At 45.1% G+C, this 24671-nt stretch overlaps 1 protein-coding gene across 1 annotated transcript in view; it reads left to right on the forward strand.

Moving 5' to 3' along the window:
• GPR107 (G protein-coupled receptor 107) overlaps positions 1-24671 on the forward strand; it is a 56559-nt gene that overhangs the window by 5308 nt on the left and 26580 nt on the right. The window contains exons 2-13 of the mRNA XM_005687302.3: positions 5684-5806; positions 6119-6169; positions 6412-6491; positions 7686-7825; positions 9409-9446; positions 10959-11015; positions 14923-15033; positions 15864-15997; positions 20163-20238; positions 21832-21905; positions 22274-22391; positions 23664-23794. Of these exons, the coding sequence (XP_005687359.3) occupies positions 5684-5806; positions 6119-6169; positions 6412-6491; positions 7686-7825; positions 9409-9446; positions 10959-11015; positions 14923-15033; positions 15864-15997; positions 20163-20238; positions 21832-21905; positions 22274-22391; positions 23664-23794 (1133 nt within the window). The remainder of the gene's footprint in view (positions 1-5683; positions 5807-6118; positions 6170-6411; positions 6492-7685; positions 7826-9408; positions 9447-10958; positions 11016-14922; positions 15034-15863; positions 15998-20162; positions 20239-21831; positions 21906-22273; positions 22392-23663; positions 23795-24671) is intronic.

Here is a 24671-nt window from a genome sequence, read left to right on the forward strand (position 1 = left end):
GTATCCAGTGTCCTAACCCCCATTTCCACGTAAGTGGCTCATAATCATCTCTGTATGTTAGAAACATCCTCACCCTTCACCCCTAATCTGTACATACTCTTTCTCCAGTTTTTCTTTTCTTAGTAACTGGGACCACCAGCTGCTCAGTTTCTTAAGTCAGAAATCTTTTATTCTTATCTTCTCAGCACCAGGCTTCATAGATTTGTGTTCTAAATACGAAGCTCTCCAATCCGTCACTCCTGTCATCACCACTGTGACTGTTAGGTCTAGAACATCCTTGGACCAGGGAGGTCTCCTCATACCTGTTTTCCCAGCGTTATCTTAGTTCTTGTTTTGTTTTGTAGCCTTATCTTCTTAAAAGCCAAAGCCAATCATGACACTCCCCTTAAGCCCATTGGTGGCACCCTGTTCCCCTCAGGGGGAACTCTCAGTCCTTCCACTGCCCGTCTTTCTGTGTGCCAGTCTCCTCTCTGCCCTCATTGCCCTGCTTTTCTTTAGTTTCTTAGTTCATATGTGTGCAGTTTGGTGAATTTTTTTAATGTCTGAATGTACCCAGGTAACCAGCACCCAGATCAAGAAGAAGGACTTTACTAATACCCCAGAAGCCCCCTTGATTTTCTCTCCCAGTCACTAAAAGTCTTATAATACCCAGCACACATCAAAACAGGAGAAGGAGCGAGGTCTTACCCTGCTCAGTTTTGAACCGTAATGCCACATGACTCTGTAGTGGGGATCAGGCAGATCGATGGGGGCAGAACGGAAGTGCCGATGAGAGGCTCATCCCAGTGCAAACTTGAAGTGCAGCAGAGGGGGCGCCATAGGGCAGTGGAAGTTAGGACGGATCACTCTGGAGTGGCCTCAGGACACCTCGCTGGTCTCCATGGGAGGAGGGGGTGGGAAGAGATGGCTCTCCTGCAAACAAAATATATTCCAGGTGAATTAAAGACTAAATGTGAAAACAGAACTCTCAAACTTTTAGAATAACATATTGTGAATATTTTTGGGCTTCCCTGATAGCTCAGTTGGTAAAGAATCCACGTGCAATGCAGGAGACCCCGGTTCAATTCCTGGATCGGGAAGATCCTCTAGAGAAGGGATAGGCTACCCACTCCAGTATTCTTGGGCTTCCCTTGTGGCTCAGCCGGTAAAGAATTCACCTGCAATGTGGGAGACCTGGGTTCAATCCCTGGGTTGGAAAGATCCCCTGGAGAAGGGAAAAGCTACCCACTCCAGTATTCTGGCCTGGAGAATTCCACAGACTATACATGAGTCACAAAGAGGCGGACACAACTGACCAACTTTCACTATCACAAATATTTTAGACTTTGGAATAGAGAAGGACGTTTTTGAAAAGACATTTAAAATTGTTATCAGGAATAAACATTGAATTTTTTTAAATTTTATTGAAATATAGTTGATTTACAGTGTTGTGTTAACTTCTGCTAAACAGCAGTGACTCAGTTATACATATATATTTTCTTTTCTGTATCTTTTCTTTATCATTATGGTTTATCGCAGGATATTGACCACAGTTCCCTGTGTTATACAGTAGGTGCTTGTTGTTTATCTATCCTATGGTATATAATAGTTTGCATCTGTTAATTCCAAACTTTCAGTACTTCCCTCCCCTACACCCCTGATAGATTTTTTTTGAAGATGAAAACTGTCAGGAATAAGGATCAATAGGTTTTCTCTTTCAAAATATAAAAAGACTTGTATAACAAAAGATACCACAGTTTAAAGAAAAGACCAGGAAAAGATATTTGCAGCATCAAAGTCAAAATTAGTACCCAGAATATATAAAGAACTTAAGAAAACAAATCCAAAAGGAAAATGGACATATGATGTTTATTTATTTAGTTTTCTAAATTTTTACTTTTTAGGCCACGCTGCCTGGCATGTGGGATCTTACTTTCCCAACAACCACTGGACTGCTGGGGAAGTCTGACATATGATATGTTTTAAAAAAGCATTTTACAAAAGAAAAACTCAAATGGCTAATAAACCTAAATGAGGTGCTCAAACTCATAAAGTACCAGGAAATGCAAATTGAATCAACATCAGCATTGATTTTCCCCCAAACTGGGAAAAATGAAATGTCTAATGACATCAAGGTTCAGTAAGGATGTAAAGAAACTTCCTTATACTTTGGGAATTCATTTGTCAATTTCTACTAAAATTGAAAATGTGCACACCCTGTGTCCTAGGGTTGTCCATCTAGATGTATACACCCTTAATCCCCACCCAGGTAATGCATAACGTATGTGCAAGGGGGGCTTCCCTCGTGGTCCAGTGGTTGAGAATCCACCTTGCAGTACAAGGGACACCAGTTGGATCCCCGGTTGGGGAAAGTCCCGCATGCCGTGGAGCATTGAGCCTGTGGATCACAGCTACTGAGTCTGCATTCTAGAGTGTGAGAGCCACAGCTGCTGAGCCCACTTGCTGCAGCTGCTGAAGCCTGCATGCCCTAGAACCCATGCTCTGCAGAAAGAGAAGCCACTGCAAGCGGAAGCCTGTGCACCACGACTAGAGAAAGTCTGTGTGCAGCAGTGAAGACCCAGCTCAGCCAACGCATAAAATAGATAGATAAATACATCTTTAAATTAGCACAGAGTTTAAAGAAATAAAAGATACGTACAAGGAATTCTCATAACAGTGTTGTCATAGCAAATGATTGGAAATTACCTGAATGCCCAGGAATGATTGGGATTTACCTGAATGCCCAGGTGATGCTTTGGGGAAATAGATGTACCATGATGTACATGCGATGGAACACAAGCATATAAAGTGAGGAACCAGAGCATATTCAATGTGTCAACACAGATAGGGCCTCAAAGAATGCAGTGCTGTCTGAAAAATGCAGGTTGCCAGATGTACACATACATTGTAACACAGTTTATCCAAATTTTAAAAACATCATGATACTGTATTGATTTTTATGGTTCTGGATATGTCATGAGCTTGGGAAGGGATGGTTGAGGGGAATAGGATTTATTCTCTTCCTCTTCCTGCTCCTTGCCCTCTCTCTGTTCTGATGGCTCTGAAGCAGCTTTGATGTAGACACGTCATAGTTGTGAGCAGTGGATATTTGTTGCTACTCCTTTTACTTGCCTACAGCTTAGGGGATTTTGAGCCTCCCTGGGGGAAAGGGCTCTCTCGTCTTGCTGACCATTGATTGTCGTTGGGGAGATTCTGGCTTCCCTGTGGTGGAAGAAGAGGTTTCCTTATTCTTGGACAGTAAGGACTGGCTGTTGGGAGACTTTTTTTTTTTTTTGAGAGTGAGTCTTTTATCACTTCTTGGGCCTTAGTCATTAGTGGCATTTTGTAAATACTGGTTTATTTACATTTGAGTTAAATCAAAGTTGAATGAGTGATTAGTGGGTTTGACTTTCTTGGTTCCTATTAATCTGAAATTTTGTATCTATTTGTATAGTGGAATACAGTTTACAGAGTCCCTTCCTTATATATCTTATTTGATATGATAACATGATTACTTAAAAGGGAGTGTTGGAAATTAGGTTAGATGAGAGTCTTGCAATTAATATATTGCTGGCAAATAATAATTGTTGAAAATAACTATTTTTTTGTAATTATAAATTAGTACATGGTCTTTGTTAGGAATTTAGACAATACAGGTTCCTAGCAAAGACCATGTACTAATTTATTTCCCATGTTAACAAGGTAATGCTCAAAATCCTTCAAGCTAGGCTTCAGCAGTTCGTGAAATGAGAAATTCCAGATGTACAGGCTGGATTTAGAAAGGGCAGGGGAACCAGAGATCAAATTGCCAGTGTTCTTTGGATCATAGAGAAAGCAAGGGCATTCCAAAAGATATCTGCTTCATTGACTACACTAAAGCCTTTGTGTGGATCACAGTAAACTGGAAAACTCTTCCAGAGATAGGAACACCAGACCACCTTACCTACATCCTGAGAAACCTGTAGGCAGGACAAGAAGCAGGACAAGAAGCAACAGAACCTTACATGGAACAACTGACTGGTTCAAAGTTGGAAAAGGAGTACATCAAGGCTGTATATTGTCACTGTTTATTTAATCTCTATACAGAGTATATCATGCGAAATGCTGGACTGAATGCCTCTCAAGCTGGAATCAAGATTCCTGGGAGAAATATCTACAATCTCAGATATGCAGAGGATACCACTCTTAATGGCAGAAAGCAAAGAGGAACTAAAGAGCCTCTTGATGAGGGTGAAAGAGGAGAGTGAAAAAGCTGGCTTAAAACTCAACATTCAGTAAACTCAGATTATGGCTACTGGTCACATCACTTCATGGCAAGCAGATGGGGAAAAGTGGAAACAGTGACAGATTTTATTTTCTTGGGCTCCAAAATCACTGTGGACGGTGACTGCCACCATGAAATTAAAAGACATTTGCTCCTTGGAAGAAAAGCTATGACAAACCTAGACAGTGTATTAAAAAGCAGAGACATCGCTTTGCCAGCAAAGGTCTGTACAGTCAAAGCTGTGGTTTTTCCTGTAGTTGTATATGGATGTGAGAGTTAGACCATGAGGAAGGCAGAGCACCGAAGAACTGATGCTTTTGAAGTGTGGTCCCTTGGACAGCAAGGAGATCAAACCAGTCAAGCCGAAAGAAAATCAGTCCTGAATATTCACTGGAAGGCCTGATGCTGAAGCTCCAGTATTTTGGCAACTTGATGCAAAGAGCCAACTCATTTGAAAAGACCCTGATGCTGGGAAAGATTGAAGGCAGGAGGAGAAGGGGGTGATGGAAGATGAAATGGTTGGATGGCATCATCAACTCAATGGGCATGAGTTTGAGGCAACTCTGGTAGATGGTGAAGGACAGGGAAGCCTGTTATGCTGCAGTCCATGGGGTTTCAAAGAGTCAGACATGACTGAGCCACTAAACAACTAAGTGAAAGAAACAGTGAATAGAATTTTAAAATACAAACAAAAAACAAACACTAGCAAAAACAATGATGTGGATTTGGGGAAGAACCAAATCCAAGTTTTAGAAAAATACTTAGCCTAGTGTTTTGTATTTAGGATCTATGTGATAACTTGAACATTTGGGCAGATAATTCCCAATATGAAACTCATGACTTCACACAACGTGAAGTGCCTTTGTGGAACCTCAGCTTTGGGAGTATTCTCTGATCCCGTTGTTCTCTTGGCCTTACAGTTTGTGGACTGAGCTGAGGTTGGAGTCACAACTCTGAGACAGTTTCAAGTAATGGGCAGGTGTCCCTTGGTGTCCTTCAGGGGGAGGAGCCAAGTGTATTCTTGGAGCAGCTTTGGCTACTTGCCCCTCGCCATCCCTCCCTGTTTTGAGTGCCTGCTGGCTGCCGGGCCTGGTCCTTGAAGGAAGGATAGGAGGATGACCAGAACACTGTTCCTCCTCCCCTGGAACTCACGCACCAGCAGGCCGTTGGGCCTGCCCCCGGGACCCTTCCAGATGCACTGGACTGAATCGAATCTATGGTGTGTCTCCCTCTGTGACATCGTTGTTGTTGTGTGAATTTCTGATGGGTCTTCTGCAGCTTTTGGAGCAAGATCAGGTCCCACAGTAGTCAATATTACTGAATATATGGAGACATTGGTTACCTGACAGGGAACTAGATACCGCAGTTTTCCAAGCAAATGAATAGGTTTACTAATCAACTTCTCCAGATTACTAATTCTTCTTCTGCACATCTTTTCAGGATGATGTGAGGCATAAGGTTCATCTGAACACCTTTGGATTCTTCAAGAATGGGTACATGAAGGTGAATGTCAGTAGCCTTTCAGTGAATGAACCGAAAGGAGCCACAGACAAGGACTTAACTGTAAGTGCCTTTCCAGGATCAAGGGTAAACCTTTCCTGTGGCTTAGGTAAGAGCATCCCCCTTTTTTAAATATGAAATATTAGAATGGGGAGAACTTGTGAGCAGGCATCAGTAGTTTTATTTTTTTTAACACTGAAGTTATAATTCTTGAATAATTTCAGTTACAACTGATCCTTCTTACAAAATACATGCTAAGAAAACCGAGAGGAAGGCCAGGCCAAAATAATCACCTTTTCTTCTCTTGGGCTAAGAAAGGTATGGACTTCGGGGCATCAGTGCTAATTCACTTCTACCGTTTTCACCTCCTCTTAGATTGGATTCAGCCTAGACCGAACAAAGAATGATGGATTTTCTTCCTATCTGGTGAGCATCAGGCGACCTGAGCCCTCCCTACACTTGAGCCCAAGGCCCTGGGTGGGACACCCTGCTCCTGCCAGTGCTATTTCTTAAGGTGGCCGCTTTGACTTCCAAGCATCTCTGAGCAGCTACAGTTGTGTTTTTTGAGTCGGGGCTGGGCCACTTACTTGCTTTGTTCATGAAAACTTTTTGTTCTTGTTCTAGTGTGACTAAATAACATGCTCTCTAATTGGGTCTTCCTTTCTCAGGATGAAGATGTCAATTACTGTATTTTAAAGAAACAGTCTGCCTCTGTCACCCTTTTAATCCTAGACATCTCCAGAAGTGAGTAAGTAATGCTAATAATCCTTCATTTCAACCCTCGAGTAAAGTTAGGGGGAGTTTGGTAGTTAATCTAAGACGCGTATCATCTGCCACACGCCAAGTATTTTGCCAAGGGCTGGAGATTACAAACAAGATGAAGAAGGTGGGGGTGCAGTCCTGGAGGAGCTTCTAGATGGGACAGCAGCAATCCCAGTGGTGGCAGCAGACTGGAGGAGCAGTGGGGCAGGGGGATGGTGGCGCGTGAGCAGGAAGGGGAGGCTTCAGAGAAGTGTTGGCGCAGCCAGCTTTCTCGTGAGGAGACTTTGCCGAGGAATAAGAAAGGGTAGCACGTTCCGGGCAAAGAGCGCGTGTTGTGCCGAGGCAGAGTAGCATGCGCTAGCATGGCGCATGTTCAGTGAGGTGAGTGCGTTGTTCGCAGCCAGCTAAGGGGAAGAGGGAGGTTTCTGCCTATCCCGTGCTGGACGTCCTCCCCTTGACGCGTGTGATAGTGCCAACTGAGGGCCCGTGTCCACTCCGGCATCGAAACTTGCAGGCCCCTCCTCAGGCGGGATGGGTCTCACAAAATTGGGGTCTGGTCAGCAGGGAGAGGGAGGAAATGCGTCTTAGATGGGCTGCTAATCGTTTTTACTGCCCCTCACCTGCTCCCCGAGGCCTCGTTTTAACACCTTACTGGGTTTTTTTAACCTCTTGTTCCTTTTCCCTTGTGCACGAAATGCAGGGAAGATGGGGAAAGAATAGTCATTTCTCCTAATTCTCCATGTTAGAGTAACCAGTCCTTTATATTTCCTTCTAAACTTGCTTCCTAAGTCTTAAAACATTTGATTTTAAAAATCCATAGTCATTTTATAATTTTATAAGCATCCCTGTTCATTCAGCTTGATCATCATCAATTTGTTGAACACATTACACATACTTAGGGAGGAAATATATACCTCAGAATCAAATGGTTGCTACAGACGCAAACTTTAGAGTGAGGCTGCCCCAGCTGCTAACCAGCTTACTACTCTTGGGCAAATTCTTTAACCTTTTAGCTGCCATTTCAGCATCTGTAAAAGGCAGATAATAGAATCTATATCATAGTTCATCATAGACTGCATGAGATGATGGGCTTAGAGCTGGAAACAACACCTAACTGACAACACCTGCCGGTCGTAAGCTTTACTTTGAATTCTTTTTCTTCTGTCTTACTTGCATTTAGAGTGAAAATAAGATCTCCACCAGAAGCTGGTACCCAGTTACCAAAGATCATCTTTACCAAGGATGAGAAGGTTGTCGGTCAGAGCCAGGAGCCTGGTGGTAACCCTGTCTTAGCAGGCAGCCAGGCTCCGAAAGAACAAGGTAACTGTAAGGTAGACACTAGCCTTTCCTCCACTACCTTGCTCATAGATCCAGTTTTGTTCCTACCTAAAAACAAACATGATTTTATTTAGCATTATTTTATTTTTGAGGTGATATAAAAATGCATAACAAAGAAAAATGCAGAAAAGATGGGGAAAGAATAGTCATTTCTCCTTATTCTCCATGTTAGAGTAATCAGTAATTTCTATTTCCTTCTAAACTTGTTTCCTAAGTCTAGAACATTTGATTTTAAAAATTCATAGTCATCTTATAATTTTATAAGCATCCCTGTTCACTCAGCTTTAAAATGTTTTTATACTTATCAGATGCCCCATTAAATAGATACCGTAGTTTGCTTGGCATTTTCCCTTAAAGAGACATAGTTCCATTTTGATGCTATTATAAAGCACTGCTGCATCAGACATCTCTATTTGTAGATTTTTTTTCATATGTGTAACTTTTTTTTTAGGCTGAGTTCCAGGAACTGGAATTTTAGTTCAAAGGATATGAATACTTTTGGGAACATTGATACATATTTTCATTCCTTTCCACATGAGTTGTGTGAATTTATGCTCCTTTTGGGAAATATACAATCATAGCACCCACATCACCAAGTCCTAGCCAGCAGTGGGTTTTTGGTTGTGTTTGTTTTTTAAATCCTAAAGTGAAAGGCAAAGGGGTGTCCTCGGTTTTGAAGTCACTCTTACTACTGAGATTGCACTTTTCCTCCCTATGTTGATTTACTAGTTTAGATTTATCACCTCTTTTATTGACCATCAAGTTTATCTAATAATTTATATGAGTTCTTTAAAGATAACTTTACTAGTTACAGTATTATTCATGTATTATTTTCTCAGTTTGTCAGAGTTCTAATACACGCTAAAAGACGTGCTCAAGTGCTCCGTGTGTGCGATGGTGCGGTTCCGTGTATGTGCGCCATCTTCTCCTTGTCTAGGTTCCTTGGGCGCACATGACCGTTCCCTAGGCAGAACATTTTCGTCCTTCTTTTTATTCTGAAACTCTCTCCCTTCCTACACAGTTTGGGAGTCTCTTCCTCAGAAAGAACGACTTAAGTAAAAATAAGACACAGAGGCCCTCTCTTTTCATTGAAAGAAGTCATTAGCAATCTTTACACTCCTTGCCATGAGGAAAAAAGTATGCTTTATGCTAATAATATTTGCTGTTTTTTCTACATATGTAAATAAATCTCATACATATATATTTTGAACAGTGATCTGGTTTCAAGTGTCATTACTTAGAAAAAAAGAAAGTCATTCCACGTGGCACCTTTGGCAGTTACATGCACTGGGTTATTTAGAGACAGTTTCCTTCGTTGATGCTGAGTGTTGCCATTTATTAAATTGTGTTCATAATAGAACATGTCCAATTTGTGGCTTTTACAGCTCAAGAATGTTTGGGGTTTTGAGGAGTTACAAGTTTGTAAGATGGCATGTGGCCTCACCATTTTGTTTATTTGTTTGAATTATTTGATGTTAGATGAGCTAGAGTCTGACAAAGTGATACCATAGTATACATATGAGCTGAACCATGCAATAATATCTTCTAAATGATTCTTCTTTTAGAAAATGGAAAGTCTAAAAGAAGTACTGTGGATTCAAAGGTAAGAACTAACCCCAGCCTGTGCTCTCAGCTTTTCCAGGTGTGTGTGCTCACACACATGTCAGACTGTCCTTATATATATGTGTACATACACACACACGCACATCTGCATACTCAGTCTACAGGCAGTTGCCTTCTGTTTGGGGAGAGGACTTGGACACTGAAATAATTTCAGAGTAAGACTGAGTACTGAGTTACACAGCCCTTATGTGATAGAAGCTCAGATAGTGAGGGGAGAGGGAAGCGGGGTGTCTGAGAGTCATCTGGAGGGAGATGTCACCAGGGCTTGAAGTTTGGTGGATTGTTTGGGGAAGAAGATGAGAAGAAAGGGGCTGAAGACCATCATGAGCAAAGACTGGAAATGGAAATGAGCATTGACAAGTATTGGGCACTGGCCTGTTGAAAGTAAAACATAACATATATTTGGAATCAGAGAGAGGGATCTTAGATTATAGAGGGCCAAAAAATTGAAGATATCGATGCACAGAAAACAGGAAGTAATCGTGTGTTCTTGGTCAGGATGGAAAGTGATACAGAACGTGTTAAGGGAAAGTCATTGTTCAGAAGGAACGTGCAGGGTAGCGGTGGTGAGGAGGCCGGGGACCTGAGATGGACCAGGAGGAGTGCTGTTGTAACCGTGCAGGTTTAGGGTGTTGAGCATCTGAGCCAGAGCAGAGCTTTAGGATGTGGAGTGAGTGAGCAGCAGTCTGGGAGGCCAGGGCGGCCGGGAGAAGAGGTAGGTTGCTTTCCTACCCTCAGCGAGGTGGGGAACAGAAATAAAAGAAGGGCACATGGGAAAGTTTTAGTTGGGGTAATCTTAATATTTCAGTGATGGAGCATCCAGATGGCAGGGTTTTGTTTTAACAGCTTTCCTGAAGTAAAATTGATACACTACAAACTGTGTGTATTTAAAGTGGCAGCTGAATAAGTTTTGACTTGCACGTGCACCTGTGAAGCCACCACCACAACATGTCCGTCACCACAGAGGGCTCTCCTGCCCCTTTGTCCCCTCCTGTCCCTAGGGAGCCACTGCTCTGCCACTAGATTCTCTTTCATTTAGTGTGATTATTTCAGGTGCCTCTCTGCCGTCCCATGTCTCAGTAGCTCCTTCTTTTTGTAACTCAGCTTTAGTCCATTGTGCCCGCCGCAGTATGTCAGTCGTTTGCCGTTGGGCATGGAGGCCAGATGCCGTGCTGAGGTGCGGCCTGGGTTGGCATTCGTTGTCTCACTAAAGCTGTAAGACTAGAGAGGTGCTCAGCAGGGAGCAGGAGGCTGTTGGAGCGACAGGAGAGGTGACTAAGAAAAGGAAACGGGTAAAGGTTTACCTTTTTTTGTAAAACAGGATTTTCATTCATATTGAAAAGATGGTGAATTTCTTTTTCAGTGAGCTTTAGAAGACCAGTGAATTTAGGATTTTAGAAGAACATGTTTTGGAGCTTTAAAGTTTGTATTTTTAGTAGCATGTTTTTTTCTGATGTTCTCATCTAAAATAGGTTGTTGATGTCTTTTTTAGGCAACAGGAGAGAAATCCTTTTCTGTTCATAATAATGATGGGGCAGTTTCATTCCAGGTACGTAATCTCTCTGAGTCAAGCTTTGTACGATTTATCTCTGCCATGTAAAAGGGTGAATTTTTAAAGAAACTTTCAATTTAGGAATAATAACTTATATATAGCATTCCAATCCCAAAGAAAGGCAATGCAAAAGAATGCTCAAACTACCGCACAATTGCACTCATCTCACATGCTAGTAAAGTACTGCTCAAAATTCTCTAAGCCAGGCTTCAGCAATACGTGAACCGTGAACTTCCTGATGTTCAAGCTGGTTTTAGAAAAGGCAAAGGAACCAGAGATCAAATTGCCAACATCCGCTGGATCATGGAAAAAGCAAGAGAGTTCCAGAAAAACATCTACTTCTGCTTTATTGACTATGCCAAAGCCTTTGACTGTGTGGATCACAATAAACTGTGGAAAATTCTGAAAGAGATGGGAATACCAGACCACCTGACCTGCCTCTTGAGAAATCTGTATGCAGGTCAGGAAGCAACAGTTAGAACTGGACATGGAACAACAGACTGGTTCCAAATAGGAAAAGGAGTACGTCAAGGCTGTATATTGTCACCCTGCTTATTTAACTTCTATGCAGAGTACATCATGAGAAACGCTGGACTGGAAGAAACAAGCTAGAATCAAGATTGCCAGGAGAAATATCAATAACCTCAGATATGCATATGATACCACCCTTATGGCAGAAAGTGAAGAGGAACTAAAAAGCCTCTTGAAAGTGAAAGAGGAGAGTGAAAAAGTTGGCTTAAAGCTCAACATTCAGAAAACGAAGATCATGGCATCTGGTCCCATCACTTCATGGGAAATAGGTGGGGAAACAGCAGAAACAGTGTCAGACTTTATTTTGGGGGGCTCCAAAATCACTGCAGATGGTGACTGCAGCCATGAAATTAAAAGACGCTTACTCCTTGGAAGAAAAGTTATGACCAACCTAGATAGCATATTCAAAAGCAGAGACATTGCTTTGCCGACTAAGGTCCACCTAGTCAAGGCTATGGTTTTTCCTGTGGTCATGTATGGATGTGAGAGTTGGACTATGAAGAAGGCTGAGCGCCGAAGAATTGATGCTTTTGAACTGTGGTGTTGGAGAAGACTCTTGAGAGTCCCTTGGACTGCAAGGAGATCCAACCAGTCCATTCTGAAGGAGATCAACCCTGGGATTTCTTTGGAAGAAATGATGCTAAAGTTGAAACTCCAGTACTTTGGCCACCTCATGCTAAGAGTTGACTCATTGGAAAAGACTCTTATGCTGGGAGGGATTGGGGGCAGGAGGAGAAGGGGACGACCGAGGATGAGATGGCTGGATGGCATCACGGACTCGATGGACGTGAATCTGAGTGAACTCCGGGAGTTGGTGATGGACAGGGAGGCCTGGCGTGCTGCGATTCATGGTGTCGCAAGGAGTCGGACACGACTGAGCGACTGAACTGAGCTGAACTGATGCTGTGTGCCAGTCATTTGAATATAGTAACTCTCTCCGTAACAAACCTCCAAGGTGGGTATTGTTATCCGCCACTTATCAAATCATGTATATCCAGTGTGAGCATCAAGGCCCAGGTTCCAACCCTGGTTCTCCCTGGCTGTCCCCGCAACTCTGCCTGTCTAATCCCACACTGCCTCCCATTCAGAATGTGTCAGAAACCCAGAATTCTACACCTGAAAGGATGATTGTCATCTTTTGGATGATGATGTCATTTCAGAGACGAGTTCACTGAGACTTAGAGGCCTGAGTGACCTACTCAGCCATCACCATCGCTAACTGCGCATGAGTGTCCATGGCAGCGTCACAGCCTGTGTGTGGGGTGTGGGGTAGGACACTGAGTTGGATCTCAGAGCCCACATGCTAGGTGGTGACCTTGGACAACTCACTTAACCTCTGAAGCTCACTCTTTAATCATCTGAAAATGGAAAATGATGTCACCCATCTCACAGGGTGTTAGGTGTATCATTTTTAAAAAATAAAAGTGCTTTGTAAAGCAGTGTACAAATAGTCTGTTATCATTAACTTGTAAGAATCACTACCTGTTTTTCTAGGCAGTTTTCATTAACTGAGGCATCATTTACTTCGAGTGAAATGCACAGCTCCTGAGTGTGTGGTTTTGTCAATTCTGACAATGGCCTGCACCCCTGTAGCCCGTGCTCAAGATTCTCTGTATTCGTACCGCTTCTGAAAGGCCCCCACCCCTGCATCTGCGGGTCTGAGTTCTCTCACCGTAGATTCTTTTGCTGCTCTAACAGTGTTGATGTTATTTAACTTTAGTAGCCGTCGGTTTTAACAGCTGACTGAGAGTTTGTGGGGTGCTCATCTGCTCTGAACCCTCAGCAGCTTCCCCTCTGTCTCACAGTAGAAGCCCAAGTCCTCCCTCTGGTCTCTGCGCACACGTGGTCTGGCTGCTGTCGACTCTGACCTCAGTTCTGTTTCCTCTCCGCCCTCTGTGTATCACTGTGCTCCAGCCACTGCTGCTCCTAGAGAAGATAAAGCCTTGGCTTCTGCTCTAGCAGTGCCCGCTGGAGAAAAGCTTGTCCACAGAGTCTGCATGACTAATTTCTTCCTCCTTCAAGTCTTGGCTCAAATGTCACCTTTTCAGCAAAGCTTCCTCCAGTCGCACTGTTTTAAATGCAGTGCCCCCACCCCCCGCTCTACCTTTTCCCTGAACACTTCTTTCCAGCGTACAGCGTGCTGTATGTATTTGTTATATTTATTGTCTCTCTCTCCCTTTAGAAGGTGACTGTAAGGGCAGGGATTTCTGTCTGCTTTCTTGCTGCTCTGGGTGAATTCCTCATCTTGGGCCTGGCCCTGGTACTCTTCCGATCAGTAATTACGGAGATGAATGTATGAGTGACTGTCAGACATCCTGCTGAGTACTTACACCTTACCATTGTCTCACTTCATCCTCCCAGCCAGCTATGAAAGTAGGTCCTTGTATTAGTCCCCTTTACAGATGTCTCTTTTTTTCCCTTCTTTAAAATTTTGAGGTACGGTACCTATAGGAAAGTCTGTAGTACTTACCTTGAGTACAGACGATTATCAGTAACCACCTTCGTAGCCATCACCTGGTCCAGGAACTAGAACAGGGCTTACCATGCCTGTGTCCCTCATGTTCTTCTCAACTCTAGAGTAACTCCTGTCATGAAAGATGTTACCATAACCATTTCCTGGTTTTCTTCATTGTTCACCACTTGTATATGTAGACCTAAACAGTATATTAACATTTTAGACTTATAGTAAAATGTTCCCTAGAATTGATTAAGCAGTCACATTCTGTGAATATGTATATATGTGTGTATATATATAAATAACATTTTTTGATTTACATTAAGCTTCACTTGAGTACATGAAATACGTTGAAAAACAAAGAAAAATCTCTAAACATAGTAGATGTAGCCTCTGTTACTGTTGTCTAAAATCATACAGGTACATTTTGATGAGGAGATTACTGGTCATTTACTTTTTCAAGTACCAGAAGAACATCCTTTCTTTTTTAGAAGTATTTTTTACCTAAAGGGCAAAACAATAATGTGTGGGCTTGAAAGCTAGATAACCGCGTCTTAAGATAGCTCTGCAGACTTCAGCAAAAACCCATCACTGATGGAAAGATATGTGATAAAGGAAGTGTAGTGAAGTGTAGAGTCTAGGTAGTGGGCACATAGGTATTCACCATATAATCCAGTCTGCTTTTCTCTTAGCTTGAAAATTGTTAAAATATTAGGAGGGTATCAAAGAGTGAAAAAACGTGTATTGGAGCTCTGCTCTAGGAGAGTTTGATTAACTGAAGTAAACAGTCTGTTTTCTTCTGTTCGTAGTATTCATGACTTCTTTCTGAGATTTAAAAATTTAGCTGAGAAAAAAAAATAAATAAAAATTTAGCCGAGGATTTGGATATCCTTAAACTTTTTTCTTCTTCATTTTCAGTTTTTCTTTAACATCAGCACTGATGACCAAGAAGGCCTCTACAGTCTTTATTTTCATAAGTGTCTTGGAAGTGACGTTTGGTCTAATGACAAGTTTTCGTTCAGCCTCGATGTGAGTACCATATGAAAACTGCTCCACGTAGATGTTGTCAGCTGTGTAAAATGCAAGATGGTTTTTTCCTTTCTAAGAGCAGTTTTAAGGACATTTAAGCAGAGTTAGAGAAAACATACTGGAGAAGGCAATGACAACCCACTCCAGTACTCTTGCCTGGAAACTCCCATGGACGGAGGAGCCTGGAAGGCTGCAGTCTGTGGGGTCGCTAAGAGTCGGACATGACTGAGCGACTTCACTTTCACTTTTCACTTTCATGCATTGGAGAAGGATATGGCAACCCACTTCAGCGTTCTTGCCTAGAGAATCCCAAGGACGGAGGAGCCTGGTAGGCTGCCGTCTGTGGGGTCACACAGAGTCGGACATGACTGAAGCGACTTAGCAGCAGCAGCAGTGGCAGAGAAAAACATGTCCAGAACAACATTTCTGCCAGTGGGCAACATACTTCAGCAGAGGATTCTTTAAAAGGAAATATAAAGGATTTATATTAGGATGTGTTTACACTTCAGCCTGTGCATTAAGAATGTGGTTGTTCGGACTTCCTCGGTGGTCCAGTGGTTAAGACTCTGCACTAACAAGGCAGGGGATGCAGGTTTGATCCCTGGTTCAGGGAACTAAGATCCCTCATGCCTCAGGATGCAGCCAAAAAAAAAAAAAAAAATGCGTCGTGCTGTCTGTAAGTCATCTATAACTCTGTTTCCGAAAAGAATATGGTTGTTACCTTCTGGTGCTCACTTTCTCGAGCTTCTGTGAAATAGCAGAGATTCTAAATCACTGAATATGGGATGATCTATTCCTGAAAAGTGAAAATAGTCTCATGTTGGTTTCAGATCGAGATCACAGAGAAGAATCCTGACAGCTACCTCTCAGCAGGAGAAATTCCTCTCCCCAAATTGTACATTTCCATGGCCTTCTTCTTCTTTCTCTCTGGGACCATCTGGATTCACATCCTTCGAAAACGACGGTAAATTATCACCTTGAGCCCTTCAGCCCCCAGGGCTTGGGGATGTGTTTGTTTAATTTCACCTGTTGCTGTCTTCTGAACCAAGAGACCTTGTCACTAGCAGTCCCGTTCTCTTCAAAGGGCACCTTCCCGAAACAAGGGGGACTCTGCAGAAGCCTTACAGTGTGGGAGGCCTTTGCATGTAATGATGTTTGTTTACTTTCTATTGCTTGGTTTAAAAAGCAAATCCAAATATTTCAGTAATATACAATCGAAGTAAAATGTATAAGCAAAGTGTTTCCATAGCAAGGTCTGGAGAAGGAAATGGCAACCCACTGCAGTACTCTTGCCTGGAAAATCCCATGGACGGAGGAGCATGGTAGGCTAGAGTCCATGGGGTCACACAGAGTCGGACGTGACTGAGTGACTGGGCAGCTTCACTTTCCATAGCAAGCACACCCCAGCTCAGGACTCAGAGTGAATGCGTTGGTCACATTTAGGGGCTGTTTGTTCTTAAGACAAGAGGCGCGACCGTGGTTCAGCGCCTGGTGGGAGCATGGAGCTGCTGCCGAGCTCTGAAGGCCCAGCCGGGGTTGACACTGCCCTCCAGAGGCTCGAGAAAACCTCTTCAGAGCCTGCCCGCCTGACTCTTGGCCTTTCTCCTGAAACCCCCGAGGCTTTAACTTCCTCTTCTTGGTATTTGAGGGGAGTAGCAGCATATGAGTGATTAATCGCTAGTGAGAACTAGTGATTAATTCTGTGTCCCTCCCCCAAAGTGGAAATGAAATGCTAGTTTTCAGTTAAAGAATAGTGTTTGTTATAAAGCCCATAAACTGTGTAAAGGATGGTATGGAAATATGGTATCATAATAGAGATTTAAATTCACACAATAAATGAGTACCCCAAATACCAGCTGCCTCCTTCTCTGGAGCAGTGGGCCAGAAGTGGAGACCTCTAAGCCCTGGAGGCCTGCCTGTCTTCTAGTGGACATGGCTCTGCTCGAATACTGGGCTCTGCTGGGTGCAGTTTGCTGTTTCCTGTTTGTTGTATATCTTTTACACCCACTGGATGCAAAGAACATCTTGTTTGCTTGTGAAGGACTCTACATAATCATGTTTGGACTAGAGATCGGGAAACCATTAACAAGAGAAAAAGAATCCTGCAAATTCAGGCCATAAAAGATGGTGGAGGGTGGTTTTTTGTTTTTCGTTTTTTTTAGGAAGGTTTTGCTCTTACCTTTAGTGGACAAGTAAGAACTAGGAGTTGGAAACCTGGTTTTCAAACGTAAAGGCTGACTGTTGTTGCTGCTGATTGAAGTGTACCTGGCTTCACTCTGTAATTCTGTTTCCTCAGCTGCAGAACTGGAACAGTCATAATCTGCCTAATCTGCCTTCCTCTCGAAGTCTTAGATCTTCAGACTTCTTGTGTGATTTCCCCTGAAATGCTGTGTACAAGAGGGCTTTGCAAATCAGTGCGCTATGCAAAGATGAGACGCATGCAAAATAGTTCAGCCAGATGTTCAGTGGTGTTTTAAATTCCCTTTATTTAGCGAGGCAACAGTCAGTGTCACTGGTTCACTTTTATATAAAACTGTGATGACAGTTTAAAACCTGTGGTTAAACGAGGCTGACCTGCTTTGGACAGCATATTTGAAACTTCTTGTTGAAGTGTAGTGTAGATCCAGAAACGTGTTGTTCTGGCCCTCTGCCACCCGCCCCACCCCCCATGTTTTTCCAGGAGCCTTGAGCCACGTGGGGTTGGTGATTCGAGTCACGTCATGGATGTGACTCTAGGGCTCTCGGAGAGAGTCGCAGCCCCTAGAGCTGGAGGGAGCCGAGAGACTTGGGCCTTGGCTTGTTGAGGCCTTGAGAGGGGAGGTGAGAGCCACGGTTGGCGTCCCGGGCACAGCTGGCCTGGGCCCACGTTGGTCTGCTGTGCCATCGTGGCCTCTCACGTCCGCGAGTTCTGTCATGGCCCTGGAGCACGGGGAGCTGGGGAGGGAACACAGACACCTGGCCTGCTTGGAGCTGCTCTCCGCCCAGCCCGGCGCTGAGTGTGGCGGCGCCATTTTCAGCAGAGGTTTCTGAGGCCTCGTGGGAGGAGGGCGGTCAGGGTAGAGCCCGTGTATGAGCCTGGTCGCTGCCCCCTCAGAGCTGGAACTCTTGCCTGCCTTCACCTGCCATCGCCGCTGTCCCCCAGGCTGCAGGTCGAGGGGGCCAGGCCGTGGGGGTGAGCCCAGCCCTTGCCGGCTGTGCAGCCTGGCTGAGTCTCGTGGCTATTGAGGACGGACAGACTCCTCTGGCCTTGACTTCCCTTTCGACCTTCAAGTAGGTAGGCCCCGGAGCAGGAAAGAACCAGGGAGGAAGCCAGCCCGGAAACTGGTGTGCGTCACTCACGACCCGCCCTCCTTATCGTTCTGTGCAAGGCCCTCTCCTGTTTGGCTTCCTGTCCCCTCTCGTTCCTTCCCACCCACGGCCAGCCGCCCAAATGTGTTTCGTTTGTGTTTTGGGGTATTTGTGTATCTTGATAAACAAATCACGTTTACTGGTATTGAATGTATTTTTAATTCATATGAACTGTCCTGTCTGTAGGTATTGTTTTCGTAACTTGTTCCACTCGGTAACGTCCTCTTTAAGATGCAGGCACATCGCTGGTGTGCACCCAGTTCATGGCTGTCAGCTCCTCTGTGGCATCCGGTGGGCGCCCCATTTCGCTTGCCCGCCCCCTTCATGGTGGACCCTTAGCTTGTCCCCAGACGGCTCGGGCAGCCTCTGAGGTTCATTCGGGAGGAGGCGAGCTGGGCGCGGGGCGAGTGCTCTTTTAGTTTCACCGAGCGCTGCCAGGTTGCTTCCTGGGGTGCCTGGGCGGGCGGGTGCTGCTCCCGCATGCACGCCAGCACTGACACCTGAGTCGGTGCCTCGTTTTCTCTGGTGTCTTTCTAGAGTTATATCTGCCTCCCGGGCTTCCCCGCGTGACGGCCTGTATTTGCATTATCCTTCCGTCAGGTGTTCTGTGTGTCCCTGGTTGCTGTGCTTGAGTTCCGTGCACTTGAATCTCAGTCCCTCGTATGCCTTAAGACATTGCCTATTTCTTTTCCCAGTTGAATTGTTGAGGGAAAATCTTTCACATTAATGGAGTCGAGGCCATGTAATTGTAGTCTTCTGGGTCGTGCCTTGTGGATCCTGAGAGGCCCATTCCTTCTCCAGATCACAAAATGTCTGTTTTCTGTTTAGCAGCCAAATCCCCCTGGGGTATAGGTAAGCGTGAAGCTGAGGTCAGCTTTCCTCATTTATTATATAGGTTTAAGCTGAGTTTTTTTTCTCCTCCAGTGCCAGGTATTAAGCAGTCTATTCTTTTCCCACTGACCTGGTGTCACCTTAAATATTAAGCTTCCATACAAGCACAAATCTGTCTTTAAGCTTGCTAGTCTGTTCTGTTGGTTTACTTCTCTGATGCTCACTGTCCCCCATTTTTTAACTGCTGTGTCGGGGAGTTCCCCCTGTCGCTCTTCCTCAAGTCTTTGGTTTCTTTCATAGGGTTTAGAACTTTTTCTCTGTCATGGTTTTGTGTGTCTCAGGTTAACTCCTAGGGCGAGGCGGGAAGGGGTAGAGGAATTGAATGCCTGGCAGCCTGAGGGTGAACTAGTACCCGCAGAGGAGGTGGGGGGGAGTGGGTGCTGTGTCTCACTGGCCTGGTGTGTTTGGCAGGTTCCAGCTTCAGGGGACAGAGAGGGGCATGGTCTTTGACCATCCCTGCTACCTAGCACCAAGCCCACCTCTCTGGGCTAGCGATTTCCCCTGGAGCTGTGCCCAGTCGCCTCTGCCTTCTTGGGGATTTTGTGCCATTTTCATAGATGCATCTGCCTCTTTCTTGCCTCTGTGGGCTTTCCAGGGTGGTTTCCGGACAGGAAACTGGCAACCTGTTTAGATTTCCATCTTATCAGGCCTGGGAACCCATTGTGCATAACTTGGCTCCATTCACAGAGTTGGATTACATGGTAGAGATGACTTAGGACCCCATTCCACGCCTTCTCTGCTGGCAGCAACCACTTTTTTAAAAAAGCTTTGTGTTTGCGGTTTGCTTAGATCATATTTACGACTTCCTTATAAATATTTGATGGGTGGAGCTTTGGCTGTCCTTTGGGAATGTGAAATTGTCCTTAAATTCTTTTCTCTCTGTTTTATAGGAATGATGTCTTTAAAATTCACTGGCTGATGGCTGCCCTTCCTTTCACCAAGTCTCTTTCCTTGGTGTTCCACGCAGTATGTATTAGTGTTTTGGGGGTCATTTATGAAATACCTATATTATCAGGGAAAATAAGTTGGAAGACAGGCTACATCCAACAACAGATAAAAGAATACCTTTGCCATGAAGCCTCCTTTGGTCTGGGAAGGGCTGGTCATGGGATAAATCATCATAGCCTCCCTAGTGCTAGACTTAAGACATCTTTAGATATTACCTACAGACTTGGGAGTTTTCTCTTGTAGATATTTTATTTTTTCACCCTCCTAGTCATTTCTTGAGATTAGAGGGCCACCTCATGAATTGTTTCCACAGCTTCCTTTATTTTTTGAAATAGTCCCCCACGTTCCCATTTGATTTGAAATTCACTGTTAGCATACTTGTTTGAGAGGAAACTGATGCTCTGAAGGTTGAGGCATAAGAATTGAGTCAAGCTCTGAATATTTAGTGCCGATGCAGACTGAAATGAGCCAGCCGGCGGGAGACAGTCACAGCTTCCCCACTTTGTAGGCCTGCGAGATATCCGTGGGCCCCATCTGGGAGGGTGACAGTCTCCAGACTCTCAGAAGCCTACTGCCCGTAAGAATGTTGTCCTAGAAAAAGCAATAACGTATCCAGTTGCAGTTTCAAGAAACGACGATTATTTGGCTAGTTTCCCGTTTGGATTAAGGTAAAAGGATTCCTTCTGGAATCATGCAGATGAGGAGTCATAGGATTCTTGGGTCACTTTCATATCCAGACAGCTACGTGTAGAGGAATGAAAGGTGCATGAAGGGACTGATGTCGGCTTTGGGCATCCTGCCTGCAGGCCTTTGGGGCGCTACTGAAGCTGGCCACTTCAGTGGAAATTCATTGGTAGCTTCAGGTAGCTCTAAATTTACAGGTTTGGTTCCTGCCCCACCCCCACCAAAGGAAATAGAGTTGAAGCTGGGTGATTCCACATAGGTTTTTTAACTGAGTTAGTTATTATGTAAGCAGCAAGGCTATGAGAAAGAAAGCTGTTGCCTGGGATTGAAAAGACCCGTGACATTTGGAGGATTTTTTTTGTTGTTGTTGTTTTTTTACATCTTTACTTTTATATATTAATTCATTAATTAGCCATTTAGTACCGCTTGTGGAATCTCAGTTCCCCTGCCCAAGGATTGAACCTGGGACCCAGCAGTGAAAACCTGGACTCCTAACCACCAGGGACTCCCTTGGAGATTTCTTATAAGAAGAGAATAGGCAGCCATTTGCCAGAGTGAATCATCTGCCTCAAGAGAGGGACCTTGGGACTCCTTGCCGCTACAGAGGTTAAGACTCCATGCTTCAAATGCAGGGGCTGCACATTCGATCCCTGGTCAGGGACTAAGATCCCACATGGTACACAGTGGGGCCAAAAAAAAAGAGAGGGACCCGGACTAGGGGTTAGTGACGTGGAACCCTTCTGTCTCGTTCCCCAGGCTCCCTGCCATTCGCAGTGGGCTCACGTGCTTCACTGTGCATCCTCAAGTGCAATGTTAGGGAGTGGGGGCGGGTGTCCCCATCACAAGGGCCTCTGGTGGCGTTTCCTGTCCTGCTGTGGGTAAGGCATTGGTAGGCAGCCTTTCTGAAATGCACCTGTTTTCTCGCAGATCGACTACCACTACATCTCCTCCCAGGGCTTCCCGATCGAAGGGTGGGCTGTGGTGTACTACATCACTCACCTGTGAGTACCGAGAGTGCCTCGGGAAGTACCTGTCCTGTGACGTAATGGCTGGGCAAGGCTGGGAAGCGGAGCTAGCGTGAGACCTGCCCCAGGGCGAGGGAGACGGCCCCGCCCTCCCAGGGCAGCCGTGGGGCACGTGGGTGGCTGTCAGCATGCTCCTGAAGGGGTCCCCCCAGTACAACAGTGGGCCACGTAGCTAACTATTGCTGTGCCGGAAAAGAAACACTGCTCGCTGACGTGCGTTCCCTACATCTGGCCATCTGTCTTTTGGAGGAAGTGTGTGAAATCATAGAATGAGCTGTAGACTGTGACTCAGAATGAAAGGCTAAAGAGACCCGTTGATGTCTGTTCATTCTTCCCTTTTGCAGCTTGAAGGGGGCACTGCTGTTCATCACCATCGCACTCATCGGCACTGGCTGGGCTTTCATTAAGCACATCCTTTCTGATAAAGACAAGAAGGTCTTCATGGTTGTCATCCCGCTGCAGGTAAAGGATCTCTAACCCTGCTCGTCCTCCTCCTCGCGAGCATTTGCTGGGCTGAGCTCCAGGCCTGTCTGGGGAGAGGAAGTTGGGTCTCCTGGAAACCCCCCTCCTCTGGCTTTGGGGTTGAAGCCTGGGCCTGTCTCTCTGGATTCTAATGGACCCAGATCTCAGGTTCTTGCACTGGGAGGTGCTCCATCATCTGCCGTCTTTAAACAGCACATGAACAGGGAGCTGCTGAGAAGTTAGGGAAACGTACTGCCGCCTTTTCTGCATCTCATGGTCCTCTTAGCAAAGAAGCTTGGGTACACTATGACTTGGTTAATGATTTCTCTTTTTTCTGGCTGTGCTGCTCGGCTTACAGGATCTTAGTTCCCCAACCAGGGATTGAACTGGACCGTGGCAGTGAAAGCACTAAGTCCTAACCACTGGACTGCCAGGAAATTCCAGGCAGGTCACTCTGAGGAAGCAAGGCCATTTAGACAATCAAATATAAGGAAGTTACGAGGATTTAAATGCAAGGCCTAGTCTGGGAAGTCCTTGAACATCAGCCTTGACAAGTTGAAACTGTTTCCTTCTGGTCATGGGAGCCACTGCGTGCTCCTGAGTAGGGAGTGAAGCAAACGTGGCGTTTCAGGAACACTGTTGGCGCCTGGTCCCGCACCAGCGCCTCGAGTGGCACGGTGTGCCTTGTGTCCAGAGTGTGAACTGAGGGCAAGATGGAATTAAGCTGTTTATTTCCCAGTTTGTCTTCTTAGAGCCACAGATGCAGACCTGTACACTGGACGGGGCTTCTGAAGGAGCCCAGAGGCTGGGTGTCAGTGAGAGACTTCAGGCTAATTTTTGCATTGGTATGAAGTGTGGCTTCAGTGATGATTTAACTGATATGTCCTAGACGGAAAGAGAAACTACCCTTCCTAAGTCATAGCACGACAGGTTTCCCATTTCTGTGGAAATATGGAGAATTCCCTGTAGAGCAGTGAAGCAGAGTGTTTGGGACCACGGACTTTGCGTGGAGTAGAGGTGGAACTCCTCTGCTTTCTTACCTAGTGATAATCTTCAAAAGAATAGTTCATCAACTGTGTTTCCCTTGTGCTCAGAGGTGTCACAGGTTTTATTTAAACTGTTGCCTTCTGTCTGACCAGCTGAGGGACTTTTCATAACATGCTGATTGCTTAACGACAGGACGGAGCGCACACAGCCCAGCCTGTAGGCCCGGGTGTCCGCTGCCCCGGGGCTCTGTCGCACAGATCTGTCCATGCTCCCTGTGTCCCGCAGGTCCTGGCCAACGTGGCCTACATCATCATAGAGTCCACCGAGGAGGGAACGACAGAGTACGGCCTGTGGAAGGACTCCCTGTTTCTGGTTGACCTGCTGTGCTGCGGGGCCATCCTCTTCCCGGTGGTGTGGTGAGTTCCCCTCGGGGGGAGGCCACGCCTGCGCCACGGGCATGTCCATCCAGCCTGGCAGCTGGACCCGCCAAACCCAAACTGGTCAGAGTCACCCGGGGCACACGACAGCTTCCTGGGCCCCAGGCTGACCTGAGTTAGTCTCCAGGCTGGACTGGGGAGTTGTGTCTCTGTTAGGTTCCCCAGGGGATGCAGTAGCGCTCACCTGGCACCGACTTTTAGCACTTGAGATGCTGGAGAAGGGTTTGGAGATGAGAACTCAGTAGCAACATAAAACAGCTGTGTGAATTTGAAGGAAAGGGAGTTGAAGTTGAAGAAAGCCTACAGATGGCCTCTTCTTGCCAAGTTAGATAGAAAATGAGGAAGTACATCAACATAAAGCTAGTGGTAGTTCTCAGCTCATAAACGTAAATGTCATCAGATGGATTCACTTCATCCCTGAAATTGGCAGACTTTAGATGCATATACTGTGCTTTGACTATGTGTAAAGACAGTTAGTGCCAAGTCAGCGATTGAAGAGGAAGAATTATTCTCCTTAGAGCGCATCCAAGTAAAGGAAATTCTTGCTTCCATAGGAAGAAAGAAAGGCTCACAGAAATCGGACACTCACCCTCATCATGATCTAGTTCTGTGGCCACTTGAAAGCAATCAGTGCTTTTGGAATAAAGTTTTACAAAATAGACTTAGCTGTCTTCTCTTTAGGTGTTCCCATACTGCAGTGCCCCACACAGTGAATTAGTATTCTTATGGTCCTGGGGTTGATGGGGTCGTTCATTTTTCTGATTATTTAGAACGTGGTGTCAGTGGAGTGTAATCCTCGTTTCAGTCAGTTAGATCCGCTTTATAAAACTTTATTGGGGCCCACTGGATGTTGGTT

The sequence above is a fragment of the Capra hircus genome, chromosome 11 (assembly GCF_001704415.2).
Source record: "Capra hircus breed San Clemente chromosome 11, ASM170441v1, whole genome shotgun sequence".
Taxonomy (NCBI): Eukaryota; Metazoa; Chordata; class Mammalia; order Artiodactyla; family Bovidae; genus Capra; species Capra hircus.